Source organism: Malaclemys terrapin, chromosome 5 (assembly GCF_027887155.1).
Source record: "Malaclemys terrapin pileata isolate rMalTer1 chromosome 5, rMalTer1.hap1, whole genome shotgun sequence".
Taxonomy (NCBI): domain Eukaryota; kingdom Metazoa; phylum Chordata; order Testudines; family Emydidae; genus Malaclemys; species Malaclemys terrapin.
The window spans coordinates 90,088,270-90,101,192 of NC_071509.1; the positions used below are offsets into that span (position 1 = coordinate 90,088,270).

The window sequence follows — 12,923 nt, forward strand, 5'->3', positions numbered from 1 at the left end:
TCTTTTGTAAAAACCTGTGACATGGAAAATTCATAGTAGTTTCTGTGTACCAGAATGTGTACCACATTGCAGATTTTTTTTATGAATTAATTGTAATGGGTTATTATTAAACAACAATTTCTTATATAACAGCTAGCAATAAACCTTTAATTAAAACAAAAATGAAACAGTTTTAAAGTGAAACAGTGCAGTGGAGGGCAGCACACAACAAGGGGGGGACTCCAGGTCACAGGTCATTATACGTCTTGCCCTCTGTCTCTTCTTGTTCATCTGTCTTTTGGTGCTGAATCTCAGGGCTCAAAATTATCAGGGGCATTAGATGACTCAAAAGAGCCGGGGTCCCACATGCAATTATTCTTGCTGCCCTGAGCTGGGGCCCTGGCCTCTGGGAACATGGCTGTGGGAGCACAGTGGGAAACATATGCTGGTGTTCCCAGTACCCTGTATTGTCCAGGAGCTGCAGAACATGGCTAGGTCCTGGCTGAGGGCACTAGATTGTCAGCATGCCCACAAACAATATGCACTTCAGCAGAGCGTTCTGCTTCTGTATTGCCTGCAGGAGTTGCCTCTGAATCGTCTCCCGGTCTGTCGCTAGTGTTTTTTGCCATGGCGACGCTGTCCCTGGCCACTTGTGTTTTCTCTGGGTAGCTTCCTATCTTTCTCCATCTCAGACTTCAAAAACAACCTTCAGCTCTCTGTAGTTTTCCATAGTTTCTGAGGAGTCTGCAATGAGGTCTGAGAACATTTCATCCTGAGCTCTCTATTTCTTCCCCCTCAAGTTAGTCCACCACACAGCTATTGACAAGGCCCTGTCCTTGATGGTCTGGCCACTATGGGTGCCATGACCGGAGGAGTAGGGGAAAAAAACAAACTGTTCTTGCTTCTATTCCAAAGAGGCTCTGATAGCATTTTTAACATGTATTTCTGATTTCCCCTTCCTGAGATTCTTCTCAGTCTTGGGGGAGACCTCAGAGATGGTAAGTTGTGTGTGCATGTGGAGGTCTAGATTAGGGTTGCCAACCCTCCAGGATTGTTCTAGAGTCCCCAGAAATTAAAGATTGATCTTTAATTAAAGATTAAATTAAATATCCAGGAATTTATTTAACCAAAGTTGGCAACCCTAGTCTAGACTGGGATTTCAAGGGTGTGCAGTATAAGCTGTTTGAATGTGCAGTTGTGCTTTGGAGGCAGTGGAGTATTGGGAATTATGTTCCTGGCTTGGCTTTTCAGTTTAGGCTGTGCCTTGGAGGAGCTTGTGTGGAGTTGGAGAGCTTAGCAGGGGGTGGGAGGTCTCTGTGGGCAAGCTGGATACTAAACCTCTCTCCATTCCCTTTGGACTGCCCTGACTCTCTAGGATGTTGAAGCACATGACCAGGTGGCAGAGAATGGCCTTTCTCAAAAAGGCAAAAGGCAGTGAGGTATGCTATGAAGTTATTGGCCAGGATGGTGCCACCAGAAGTGCTGCAGGGTCGAAAGGGAATTGTGAGCTGTGTTGGGGGCGGTGACTGAGCAGCTATGCTACAGAATGTCTGGACCAAAATCAAGCAATTTCTCACTCTTAGATTCTGCTTTATCTCCCCTGCAGATGTGCTATAAGTGCAGAGAAAAATCAATTTGGTTCTGCACTGGTTATTTGAAACCTTAACTGCTCAGTCTTTTTCTGTATAAGCCTGTGAAAAGTGATTAAGAGCTGTATCACTATGCTATCCCTCGGGTAAAATATTTTTCTTGTAGGAATCTTTGTTACAGGGCATAGATACCTCTGACATTCAGGGGTACAACCCAGACCAGTGAGGGGCTGTCACTCCAACCCTGCACATTGGGGTGCCTCACAATGCTCTGCTGCTGTAACTCCCACGTGGGTCCCTCACAAACCACCAAACAGCATTCTGCTACTGCCTTGAATGTTTGTGTATAGCTGTGGCCTGTAAGCCATACATCAGTCACACTCTGGCTTCCACCAGCCTTGGTTTCCACTTTTAGAATGACCCCAACACACTCCTAGTCCTGGATTTTCCCCCAAAATGTGTGTTCTGCACTGTCCAGTCCTCTCCTGGACAGTCCACATACATTAGGTCTGTTGCCCCTCTAGAGGGGTCAATATACAACAGTTTGCCACCCTACATGGAGTTACCCACACAGTTCACAACACTGGATTAGTTTTGATTTAAAGAATAAAACAAGTTTATTTACCTCCAAGGAGAGAGGTTTTAAGAGAGTACAAGTATAAGGCATTAAAGTCAGAAATGGTTACAAGAGAAATAAAGATAAAATACATCTTAGTATTAAAACTTAACAAACTAGACTTAGTTCAAGGTGAAGTCCCTTACCATATGGGCCTAGAAACACTGCTGACCAAATTCTTAGGCCAGTATCTGCTCCCAAAATCCAAAGGCTGTATTGTATTTATGCAATTGATTATTCCTTCGTAAGTGTAGGACTCACATTTGTCCTTATTGAATTTCATCCTATGTATTTCAGACCATTTCTCCAGTTTGTCAAGATAATTTTGAATTCTAAACTGTGGCTTTAAGAATGTAACCTGGATGTATATATGATTAATGGTGACAAAAATTATAACTTTAATACTGGAAAAGAAGTGTTCTCTAAATAAGGTGGAATGGTTGGATAGCCTTACTCAGATTGCATCCCTGGTGAGAGTAATTTAGTCCCATACAAAAAAGCCTACATTAAAATAGAGTTAAGACTGAGAATATGTATTAGTAATTTAAGAGTAAAAACATTACAAAGAGATTGTAGTTAGTCTAAAATCAAGTGTTACACAATTTAACTTTCACTTATAGTGATACCATGCAATAGCCATATGATTATGATTGCGGCATTTTGTGTCTGGGGTCCCAGATTAGGTTGAACTGACTTTTAAAAGCACATTAGCTGTTTCCATTTGGTTCCCATCATGATATCACTATAGGACAGAGTTAAGATTGTGAGTACTTTAATGTGCATTTCCTGACATATTTGGATTTCTGTTGCATGTAATCTTAACTCTGCATTTATAATGCTTGCTCTTGAGTTAATTACAACATTCTTGTCATGAGTTTTACCTTTAAAATTGATGCTTGCTTTCAACCTTAGCTTCATCTTAATTCAGTTTTTGGTCTGGGGAGTTCCTTGGCTTGCTGCAGCTTATTAAAAATTTCGCACTGCAATACTAAACAAGAAACCCAAAGAGAAACTACCATGCTATATTTCTAATGGTTTGAAATATGTAGTATCAACCTTAAATATATTATTTAGTATTTTTTTTTAACTTTTAAGGGCAAAATGCACCAGAGTAAAACAGTCAGAGCTTGCTGGCCAGTTAAGCTGGATATACAGCTGCTTTGCATCTTCAAAGCAACTGGAGTGTAGTGGTTAATCTGGCCTTTAATTTGCAATTGATTTTTTTGGTTTAGAGGGTGATATTACAGAGACAAAAACTGTGTGAAAGGAAGGGCAATGATGAGCCAAATCTAAGTCACCCCCAATGCTTCTAGTTCAGTTTCCACAGCCGTGCTGCCTTGGTGCATAGCAGAGCTGAGGCAGAAGAGTAATGAGTCGTCTTTCAAGCACTGATGCTCAAATTAGTATGCAGCTACAGAACTGTTAAAGAGCATTGACCACTGGGCCAAGTAAACTGTACAGTCTCCCTTGTATCTTTGAGCCATTACAACCAATAGAATTGTTGCATGAAAATTAGCTCTAGAGAAAGGAAGGTAATTGGTTTAGTTACTTGTGATATCACAGTAGTCCATCTTACGTGTTACCTCAGCTGTTGAACTGACCCTGCCTGTAGCTTATAACAAGTAGATACAAAAATTGTTGTTAATGTAAACTTATAATTATATCTTAATCTCTTTAAATATAACCTACACATGAAACTTTAATCAATTTTAGCTATCAGGAATGTTTGAAGAGTCTGTTTTATTCTATTATTGCTATCATTTGAAATCAAGAAAACCCTGATGCAGATGATAAATTTCTTTAAGAACCCAGTGTTTTTAATTAAGTTTAACTCTAACTGACAGATTTATATAACAACATTCCAGGACTGTCACTCTGTGTGTCACTCTGAAGCCTAGATTGTCTGAGTCAGGGTGAAGCAATGGAAACAGTTACAAGCATATTCAGAGCTCTTTTTGTTTAAAATATCACCATATTTATTTATCACTGAGATTTGTGGTCTGCTAATGTCCACTTTAAGTACTCAGACATCTTGGGGTTTTTTTAAACTGTCTGAATTACACCTGTACAATAGCATAGGCTTTCATCTTAATAACTTATAAAATCTTGAAAATTAATTCATTCTTTAGCTCAAAGAGAAAGTGCTGTAAGTTTGGGGAGGTTATGGAAAATATTCTGTATGTAAAAGATGTGAATCGCAACATTAAGTGTGAAATGGAACTCAACCTGAAGTGTAGTGTCACAACCAAGGCCTCCATAATTAAATATAGCATATTTTTTAAAACATTGTTTTGAAAAATAAGTTGATACCATTTATAAATTATATTCAGGGAGTGGAATTAAAATGTGAAAGTAATAAGTTTTGGGAGGCAGTGAGCATGTTTCTGTTGTGTGCTAGTACAAATGAGCCCTTATCTCTGCAGCACATAAGCCCTATCACAATACAAATAATATAAGATTAATATAAAATACACCAATACTATTTGTTAGCCTGTTTTTAAAGGTTTTGGGTGATTTTAATGGGACTTGCGTTCCTAAGTCACTTAAGTGCTTTTGAAAATTCCATCCTTCATCTTAAAAGGGACAATTTACTTCAAATATTTTTCTGTTTTGTTTGTCTGATTTGTGGGGTTAGCTAATAACTGATCTATGAATATATCTGTACAGGGAATAATGCCAATAGTAGCTATGTTAGAACTGTATATCTATTTTTAAATGTACTTAATATCTTAAATAAGAGAGAAGAGAATCAGTAACTCACAACCAGACATGCTGATATCTGACAGCAGCCTGACACAGCCCTTTCTCATTCTCCATTTAATGCCAGGTCTAATACTAGTAACTATGCTCTTAATTACATAGATAAGCACCTTCTCAGCAGTGCGAGGGTCCAGACTGTTTAAAAAAACCACACCAAACAAGCACACAGAGGGAAAATATCTGAAATAATGAGAACAACTGTGGAGATATGCAATTATAGCATGAATGTATGCAAAATTGTATGTCCAGATTTCTCAGATGGGTGCAAATCTCTAAAGGGCACAAGATATCATTTCATTTAAACAAATTCCAGGCTGCAGCAAAGGTGGGTATATATCTTGTGAATGAGCAATAATTTCTAGCAAGTAATGAAGTGTATTGTATGTAAATACTAGAAGAAGAATAGATTGCTCAAATGGCATACAGAACAGAATTATATAAAGGATTAACATGTCCTCATTGTTACAAGATTACTGCACATCCAATGTTGCAATTCACTTTTTAAATGAACTGTTTGAAAAAAGGAACTTTCTTATAATTAATCCTCTCTCCCTTACATCATCTTAAGAATACATATTAATTTACAAAGCCCAGGGCAGAACACTATCACTCATTTACAAAAACAACAAGGAGTCTGGTGGCACCTTAAAGACTAACAGATTTATTTGGGCATAAGCTTTCATGAGTAAAAACCTCACTTGTTAGTCTTTAAGGTGCCACCAGACTCCTTGTTGTTTTTGTAGATACAGACTAACACGGCTACCCCCTGATACTTATCACTCATTTACTGGATCAGCCAGCCCCATTTATTTTTAAAAGTAGGACATTAGCAAACAAGATTCAAATGGCAAATCTCTAGCACTATATTCTCCCTTCTGGATAAATGTATGATACGTTTTTTCAAGCTTTTAAGGCTCCTACAGTAGGGTGTCATCTAAGGCATGTAACATGTGAAACAATTCACTAACCTTTCTCTCCCATAAAGAAGTGTTAAGAAATCACTTGAGGCCATAAACTTCCCTGAGAACCCAGAGATCATTTAACAGCAATCCCAGTTCCAAGGCAGCAACAATTCCAGTCTCTCTCTCTAGAGCAGAGCCCATGGCAACCCAGCAGCTCTCCTCTTTTTTGCTGGATAAAGAAGACCATCTATCAAGTTCTATATCAAACATATCTCATCAATATACCAATTAGCAGTCTTCTGCAATCCTCACTTATCAAACCCTTTGAATAGTCATAGGGCCAAATAGGCTCTGAATTTACACCAACCATTTCTTCCTTAACCATCATTATGATCCTGTAGTCTTCCGTACAGGAAGGGACAGAGGAGTGATGGTTAGGTAATGAGGGTGGGGTACAGTCGACTTTTAGTTAACGTGGTAATAGAATCCAAAAATATTACTAATTTATTTTCCTGATATAGGTCAATTTGAACTACTTACTCAAAATCAAGAAATGAGTAAGGAATTATACAAAATGCTAGTCCATTGCAATCAAATTAAGTTGACAATCTTATCAGCAAGACAACTGTAAATGAGGTGGAAAATACTGTTGAGGATTAACATGATTCAGTCATATTAATTTCCAAATATATTTTGGTCATCTCCCCCATGATTGCATTAATGTCATGATGCAAATTGGAGTTCACAGTATATTTCAGACAGCTTTAGATTTGTAACTATTCAGTAACACCAGAAAGTTCGATCTTGGAAGGATTAAAATCATCTATAGTCTGTTGAAAATTCTAGAACAAGCATAATTATGACAGTATACTAAATCAGAGTTGCAGCAAGGATAGGAGACAGAAGGGGAAAAATATCTTTAACTATGTGAAAAAGGATAATGGAAGAGTCTCTTTTTTCTGAGAAACAAAATGATCGGCCTTGCAGGTTCAAAGATAAAGTCTATTAAATATATTTTACATTTATTTAGTAGCTTTAGTCAAAAAGTCTGTGGAAGAATTTTACAACCATTAATTATATTCCACAATACCTCTTAAAGGGAGGTAGGAGATACTGAAATCATCTCCCCATTGAAAGGTAGCTATCTCTAAGGAAAAATTCAACTGGTAATAACACACAGCAATTTAGGGATATGAATTGAAGGAAACAGCCAAATCTTGGGTCCCTTCTCTGGCTGCTGCAAAACTAGCTTAACTGGCCCATGTGGGAGGCAGAATGTAATTATACAAACAGGAGTTTGGCCAGGACATTAAGGCTAATAGTTCTACTTCTGCAAAAAGTATCGTGAAAACCCAAAAGTAGGTCAAGCAGATTTTACTATTGCAACATAAAACAAGTACTTTTCATAGCACTGTGCAGTTTAATAATATACTTGGTCTCTGGATCAGAACAGTCAAAGAGAGAAAAATCAACTGCTGAATCACTAACTACACCTCTACCCCGATATATCACTGTCCTTGGGAGCCAAAAAATCTTACTGCATTATAGGTGAAACCGCATTATATCAAACTTGCTTTGATCCGCCGGAGTGCGCAGCTCCACCCCTCCGGAGCACTGCTTTACCGTGTTATATTCGAATTCGTGTTATATCGGGTCGTGTTATATCAGGGTAGAGGTGTATTTGCATCACTCTGATTTTCCTTGGAAGTCTCTCTGCCAAATATTGACAATGTCCAACTTTGCATAGTTTGCTTGGAAACTGTATTGCTTCAGACCATTGCTGAGAGATGTTGCACACAGAGTAATCATGATGTCTGTTATAAGGTTGCCTAACCATTTCCATGATCACCCTATTTTCAATTGTTTATAACTTTGACAAATGTTAACCTTTCAGGATGAAGTTTTCCATAGTTGCAGACTGCCTCAATTTAATTTTTTGGGAGAGGGCAGGAAGCATAGGGAGGATTAATCAAAAACAGTGCCACCGTTTTCAAGAAAGAGGTCAATGAAAAATAGCAAGTTTTGGCTACGTTAAAAAATAAAATTCCCACCATCTTTTGAACAGCTTTAGCACCTCGGTGGTTTGAAATAGGAACTTGAAGTTTGAGAAAGGAATAGTTCTGAGGTCAGCCATTCACTGTCCCCATGAAAATCCATCCAGATTTTACCAAGTTATAAACCATGTAAAATCGCCACTTTTGCACATGCACAATAGAAATTGTGTCACTTCTGAAAGTTCAAACTCATACTGCATCATTCTGAAATAAATGCACAGCACTATATGTCCATCTAGGACACAAGCAAGACGGCAGCAATAACTTCAGCTGCTGTTTTCCCTCCATCAAATACCCTTTGGTCTAGGGTAAGCAATGTAACGATCATGAGGGTTATTAAATAACAAACCTGTGAACGAGAAAGAAATAAAACTGATACTAGACGTTACTGTGCTAAATAAAGAACATGAATAACAATTAAATAAACTAAGAACCTTCAGCATTCTTTGAATAATTCTGGTAAGAATGGGTAATAGGGAGTGAAAAAACACAAGAAAACCAATTTTGTCATCTAAAAACTCCAAGGTTAATTTAAAGTTTTGAACTTACAATATCACAGAAGTGTAGGGTTGGAATTGTTGAATTATTTCTCCTAATTATTTTACACCATTTGGAACATAAAATATGCTTAAACCTTTGTAACAAATGTGACTTACCTGAGTCCCTAGCCAGGGCCGTGCTCCAATAGAGTTCCATGGTGGCCAGGCCATCACCAGCATGGTGCCTGCTGGGACATCATTCAAATCAGAAGCAGATTAGCTACATCAGAAAAGTTCTTTTGAGGACCTAGAGGTGAAAAAAAACCCAGTGGGTTTAATGTTGGGCTGAAAAGCATTCAGAACATTACAACTATTGGAAGCATTCAGCACATATAGTTAAAGTTGCTGAAATTTTGTAAGTCATCTTTAAATCTTCCAAATGTTGGAAAAACAAGACATGGACTTTTAAAAGGTTGCATTTATCTGCTCAAAGCCGGAGACCCATCTTGCTTCTGTCATCTTTGAATGCTAAAGTATGTTTTGGGATTTTTTGTGGGAAAGGGGTGTTTTGGTGGAGTCACTTTTTGTGATTGATAATGACAAGTCACAAGAGAGACTGAAGCCAAGTTAGAAAAGGAGCAGTACTAGTACCATTAATGTCAATAGAGTTCCATGCTTAATGCAATGGTAGGAGTGTTGCCCTAACAATACTGAAACTTTGCTTTTTGTGCATGCACACGTACACACATACACTTGCCCCCTGCACAGACAAATGTACAATGCAGATGTAGGAAAACTCTTACTGTAATCACTATATTATGAAAGAAGCTAAAAACAAAGTAAATTAAGTAATTATCATAACGTGGCAGGAAGGCCAGTTAGTTCTTAAGAAGCTACCCATCATTTTTTCCACCAGCTTTATTTAAGCAGTGCTTCTGTAATGGAGAGGGGTAGCTCTATGTATTTTGCCGCCCCAAGCATAGCGGTCAGGCGGCCTTCGGCGGCGTTCCTGCGGGAAGTCCGCTGGTAACGCGGATTCGGCGGCGTGCCTGCAGGAGGTCCACCAATGTCGCGCCATCGGCCTCCCCGCCGCCAAATTGCCGCCAAAGCCACGGGACCGGCGGACCTCCCGCAGGCATGCCACCGAAGGCCACCTGACTGCCGCCCTCACAGCAACCGGCAGGCCGCCCCCCGCAGCTTGTCGCCCCAGGCACGTGATTGGTGCGCTGGTGCCTGGAGCCGCCCCTGGTAGTGGGGTGGCAATATGACAGCTGCCCAGCCAGTATCTCCTACTGTCCTCTTAACAGTCCATTCCCTTTTATATTACATTTGTCTCCGCTAAAACAATGAAAGTAAACTAGTAAATTTTGTTTCTGTTCTAGAGTCAGCTTTTGTTTTTTGTACTCTTGGGTTCTGGTGCACTTGCACAAGTGTTTGGGAGAATGTTTATTTGTTTAAAAAAATCTGTTGCCATTTTAATTTAAACAACATTTATGAAATATTTCTAATTAAATTCTGTAAAAGTCCATTTACAAAAAGTAAAATATGGAAAACATTTCACCTGAGACCAGAACTGTAACCACAATGGAGAGGGCAAGGCAGCTACCCAGGGCGCAAAGTCACAGGGATGGAAAAACAGGGACAGAGATGACGTGTGTATGTGGGGGGGGGGAGCCCACATTGGGTCACTGAGGTGAGTCAGGGGATGGAAGCGGCGCTCCCTCCCAAAGTCCCACTGCGCAGGGCCACTCCCCCCCCTAAGGGGTCATGCCTAACGGTTTGAAAACCTCTATGGGGCAGTCACATGCACCCCCCCAACCTTTAAATTGTGCGCTCCTCCCCCCACACACACACACTAGCAACAGTTATGTGTCATCTCTGAATTCGGCACAGAAAAATGATGAAAAAATTGGTAGGGGACACAAATAAGCTTACTTGCCCTAGCGCTAAAATGCTTAGTTACAGCTCTGCCTGAGAGAGTCCCTTTAACTTGTACCAGCTGTTTTTTATGGTTAGGCTTAATCACAAATACAAAACTGCTGCTAATAGGGTGTGATGGGAAAGGCCCCCATCCCACTGACAGCAAGCCTAACAAGCATCCCTGCAGTGAGGCAGTGCCAATTAGTTGGGGAAGTTTGCCCAATCTACCACAAGGGCAGAACGACCCAGTCCAGTAATTCATCACTTTCTTTCTATGGCCTGAGGCCAGCTAGCATAGTTTTCCCATGTACTTTTTGAGAAGAACTTTTTCTGTTGGCTAGATATGTTACAACCAAAAACAAATAATCCAATGTCTTAATAAATCTTTCTTAACCATAATATCTACAAAAGCAAAGTACTCAATACTCAGACCTCAAGCTTTCTGTAAAATAAATATTTATATAATACTTTTATTTTCAATATAAATAGTTACAAATCACTATATAATTCCATTATATCACTTACCAAAATACTGATTAAAGCACTTTACCAGTGCTACTCTTTGGTTTGAAGGGAATACTATTGGGTCCCCAATGGGCTTTTGCCATTGAATTCAATGGAAGCAGGCCCAAAGAAAGTGATAGCTATAGTTAAAGTTGCCTAACCCTTTCTATTGTAAGATCCTGTTGTCCATTGCTTATAACTTGGCCAAATTTTAACCATTTGGACTGAAAATTTCCATGCTAAGTGACTGCCTCAGGCTGGCTGACTTTTTTTTTTTTTTTTTTTTTTTTTAAGTTCTAAAGGGTATGCTTGTGTTCATTTTAAACAAAAATATGATTTACAAAGTACTTATGCATAAAGAAGCATGCTGTGGCTCACCACCCTAGGAACATTCTAGAAAAGCCCAAGGGAAGTGGGGTGAACTCAGCATGTGGAGTGGAGAAGTATAAGCATGTGATGAACAAATCTATATATGGAAAGGTTACATATGATTGGTTAGAGGTTTGTGTTATGTAACTTGTTACGTAACTGCCATGTGCTATAAAATAACGATGGGAGGGGCTCCTTGCTGGAGGGGCTCTGGCTGATTTTTGTACTGGGGCTCTCCCTTTGTGCACACTGAATAAAGCCTTGTTGAATTGAATCAAATCAAATTGAATCGAAGACCCTTGATTCTGCCCAGCATCTGACTCATTGGGAACCACAAAATCCCAACAGTTCCATCAAAAATGGTTCAAGCATTTCCAAGAACAAAATTAGGGGAAAATGCATTGTTTGGCTAATTTTAAATTCTTACAGTGATTTCACTGAAAAGCTGTAGCAGCCTATATTTCTGAGAAAGGATTTGAAATTTGACTGCATGGAATTTCACTCCATTATACATATCCCGGACAAGATGGACAAATGCTTCTGGCACACACCTCCATCACAAATCTTCACCAAACTACTTCTGTTGGTGTGTGTGTGATTGTACACCAAGTCCACAATACCATACTCAGTTGCTGCGTCTTTTCTCTGAGCTTCTCCATGAGGATTCATAGACCAAATATAGCATCAAATGTACTATTCCCAGCCTAAATCCGTACTGACCCTTCCAAATTTCAATAGTTCCATGCAGACACTTTTCAGTAATCTTCTCCTATGCTTTCATAGTGTTTGTTGTCAGCTTAATTGGGTGATAATGAGCACACCGTATAATATCTTCTTTAGGTTTAAAAATAGTCACCACAGAGCTTTTATGCCATTCATCTGGCATCTTCTTTCTTAAGAATATCACTGAAGAGACTTGTAAAATACTTGATACCTTCCTTTCCCAATGACTTCAACAAATCCATCGGTACTTCATCATGCCCAGGTGCTTTCTCCTTTTCTGTTTTCCTAAGTGCCTTGTAGGGATCCAGGGTGGCTTCCCTCCGAACCTGAGGGAAAGGCACTTTACCCTCAGCCTGAGTGGGCGGGGCCAGCCCAAGCTCGCTCCACCCCCCCGGAAGGGGAGGGGTGGAACAGGAAGTATAAAGGGCGGGGCCCTTAGCTCAGTTAGGGCAGCACCAGGGAGGGAGGCAGACACAGACCGCGGGCTGCTCCCTTCAGAGCCTGCTGCCACACCAGGGGAGGCCCTGGACCCATGGAAACCTCACCTGGAGGACGGACTGGGGCTGCCAGGACTGCCTGCTGCCGAGTACCCAGAGGAACTGGAGGAGCCGGAGGGGGAGCTGGAGCTGCCAGCAGCCGAGTACCCAGAGGAGCTGGAGGAGCCTGAGCCTGAGGGGGAGCCGGAGCTGCCAGCAGCGGACTACCCCGACGCACTCACGGGACCAGAGGGATTCGGGCGAGCAATCGGGTAGGAAGTAGCCCAGGGACAGAGCTGCACAGTGGTGAGTCTATGTAGCGGGATGACCCCGCTGACCCAGTGGTGGGACCCTCGTTCTGCCACTGTCAGGGCCCTGGGCTGGAGCGCAGTGGTGTAGGGTGGGCCTGCGTTCCCCTACCCGGCAGAGCCACGCCGGGACCTTTGCCGGCGCTCCCCGGCCTGAGGGGCGCGCTACTGACCTTTGCCGGCGCTCCCCGGCCTGAGGGGCGCGCTACTGACCTTTGCCGGCGCTCCCCGGCCTGAGGGGCGC

The 12,923-nt window shown here is 40.9% G+C and overlaps 1 protein-coding gene across 2 annotated transcripts in view; it reads right to left on the reverse strand.

Moving 5' to 3' along the window:
• IL15 (interleukin 15) overlaps positions 1-12,923 on the reverse strand; it is a 65,618-nt gene that overhangs the window by 41,351 nt on the left and 11,344 nt on the right. The window contains exon 2 of one of the 2 annotated variants that reach the window (XM_054031068.1): positions 8,557-8,686. In XM_054031068.1, coding sequence (XP_053887043.1) covers positions 8,557-8,619 — 63 coding nt within the window. In that variant the 5' untranslated portion in view covers positions 8,620-8,686. Of the gene's footprint in view, positions 1-8,556; positions 8,871-12,923 lie in introns of those variants that run through there. The other variant, XM_054031069.1, reaches the window with a different exon arrangement.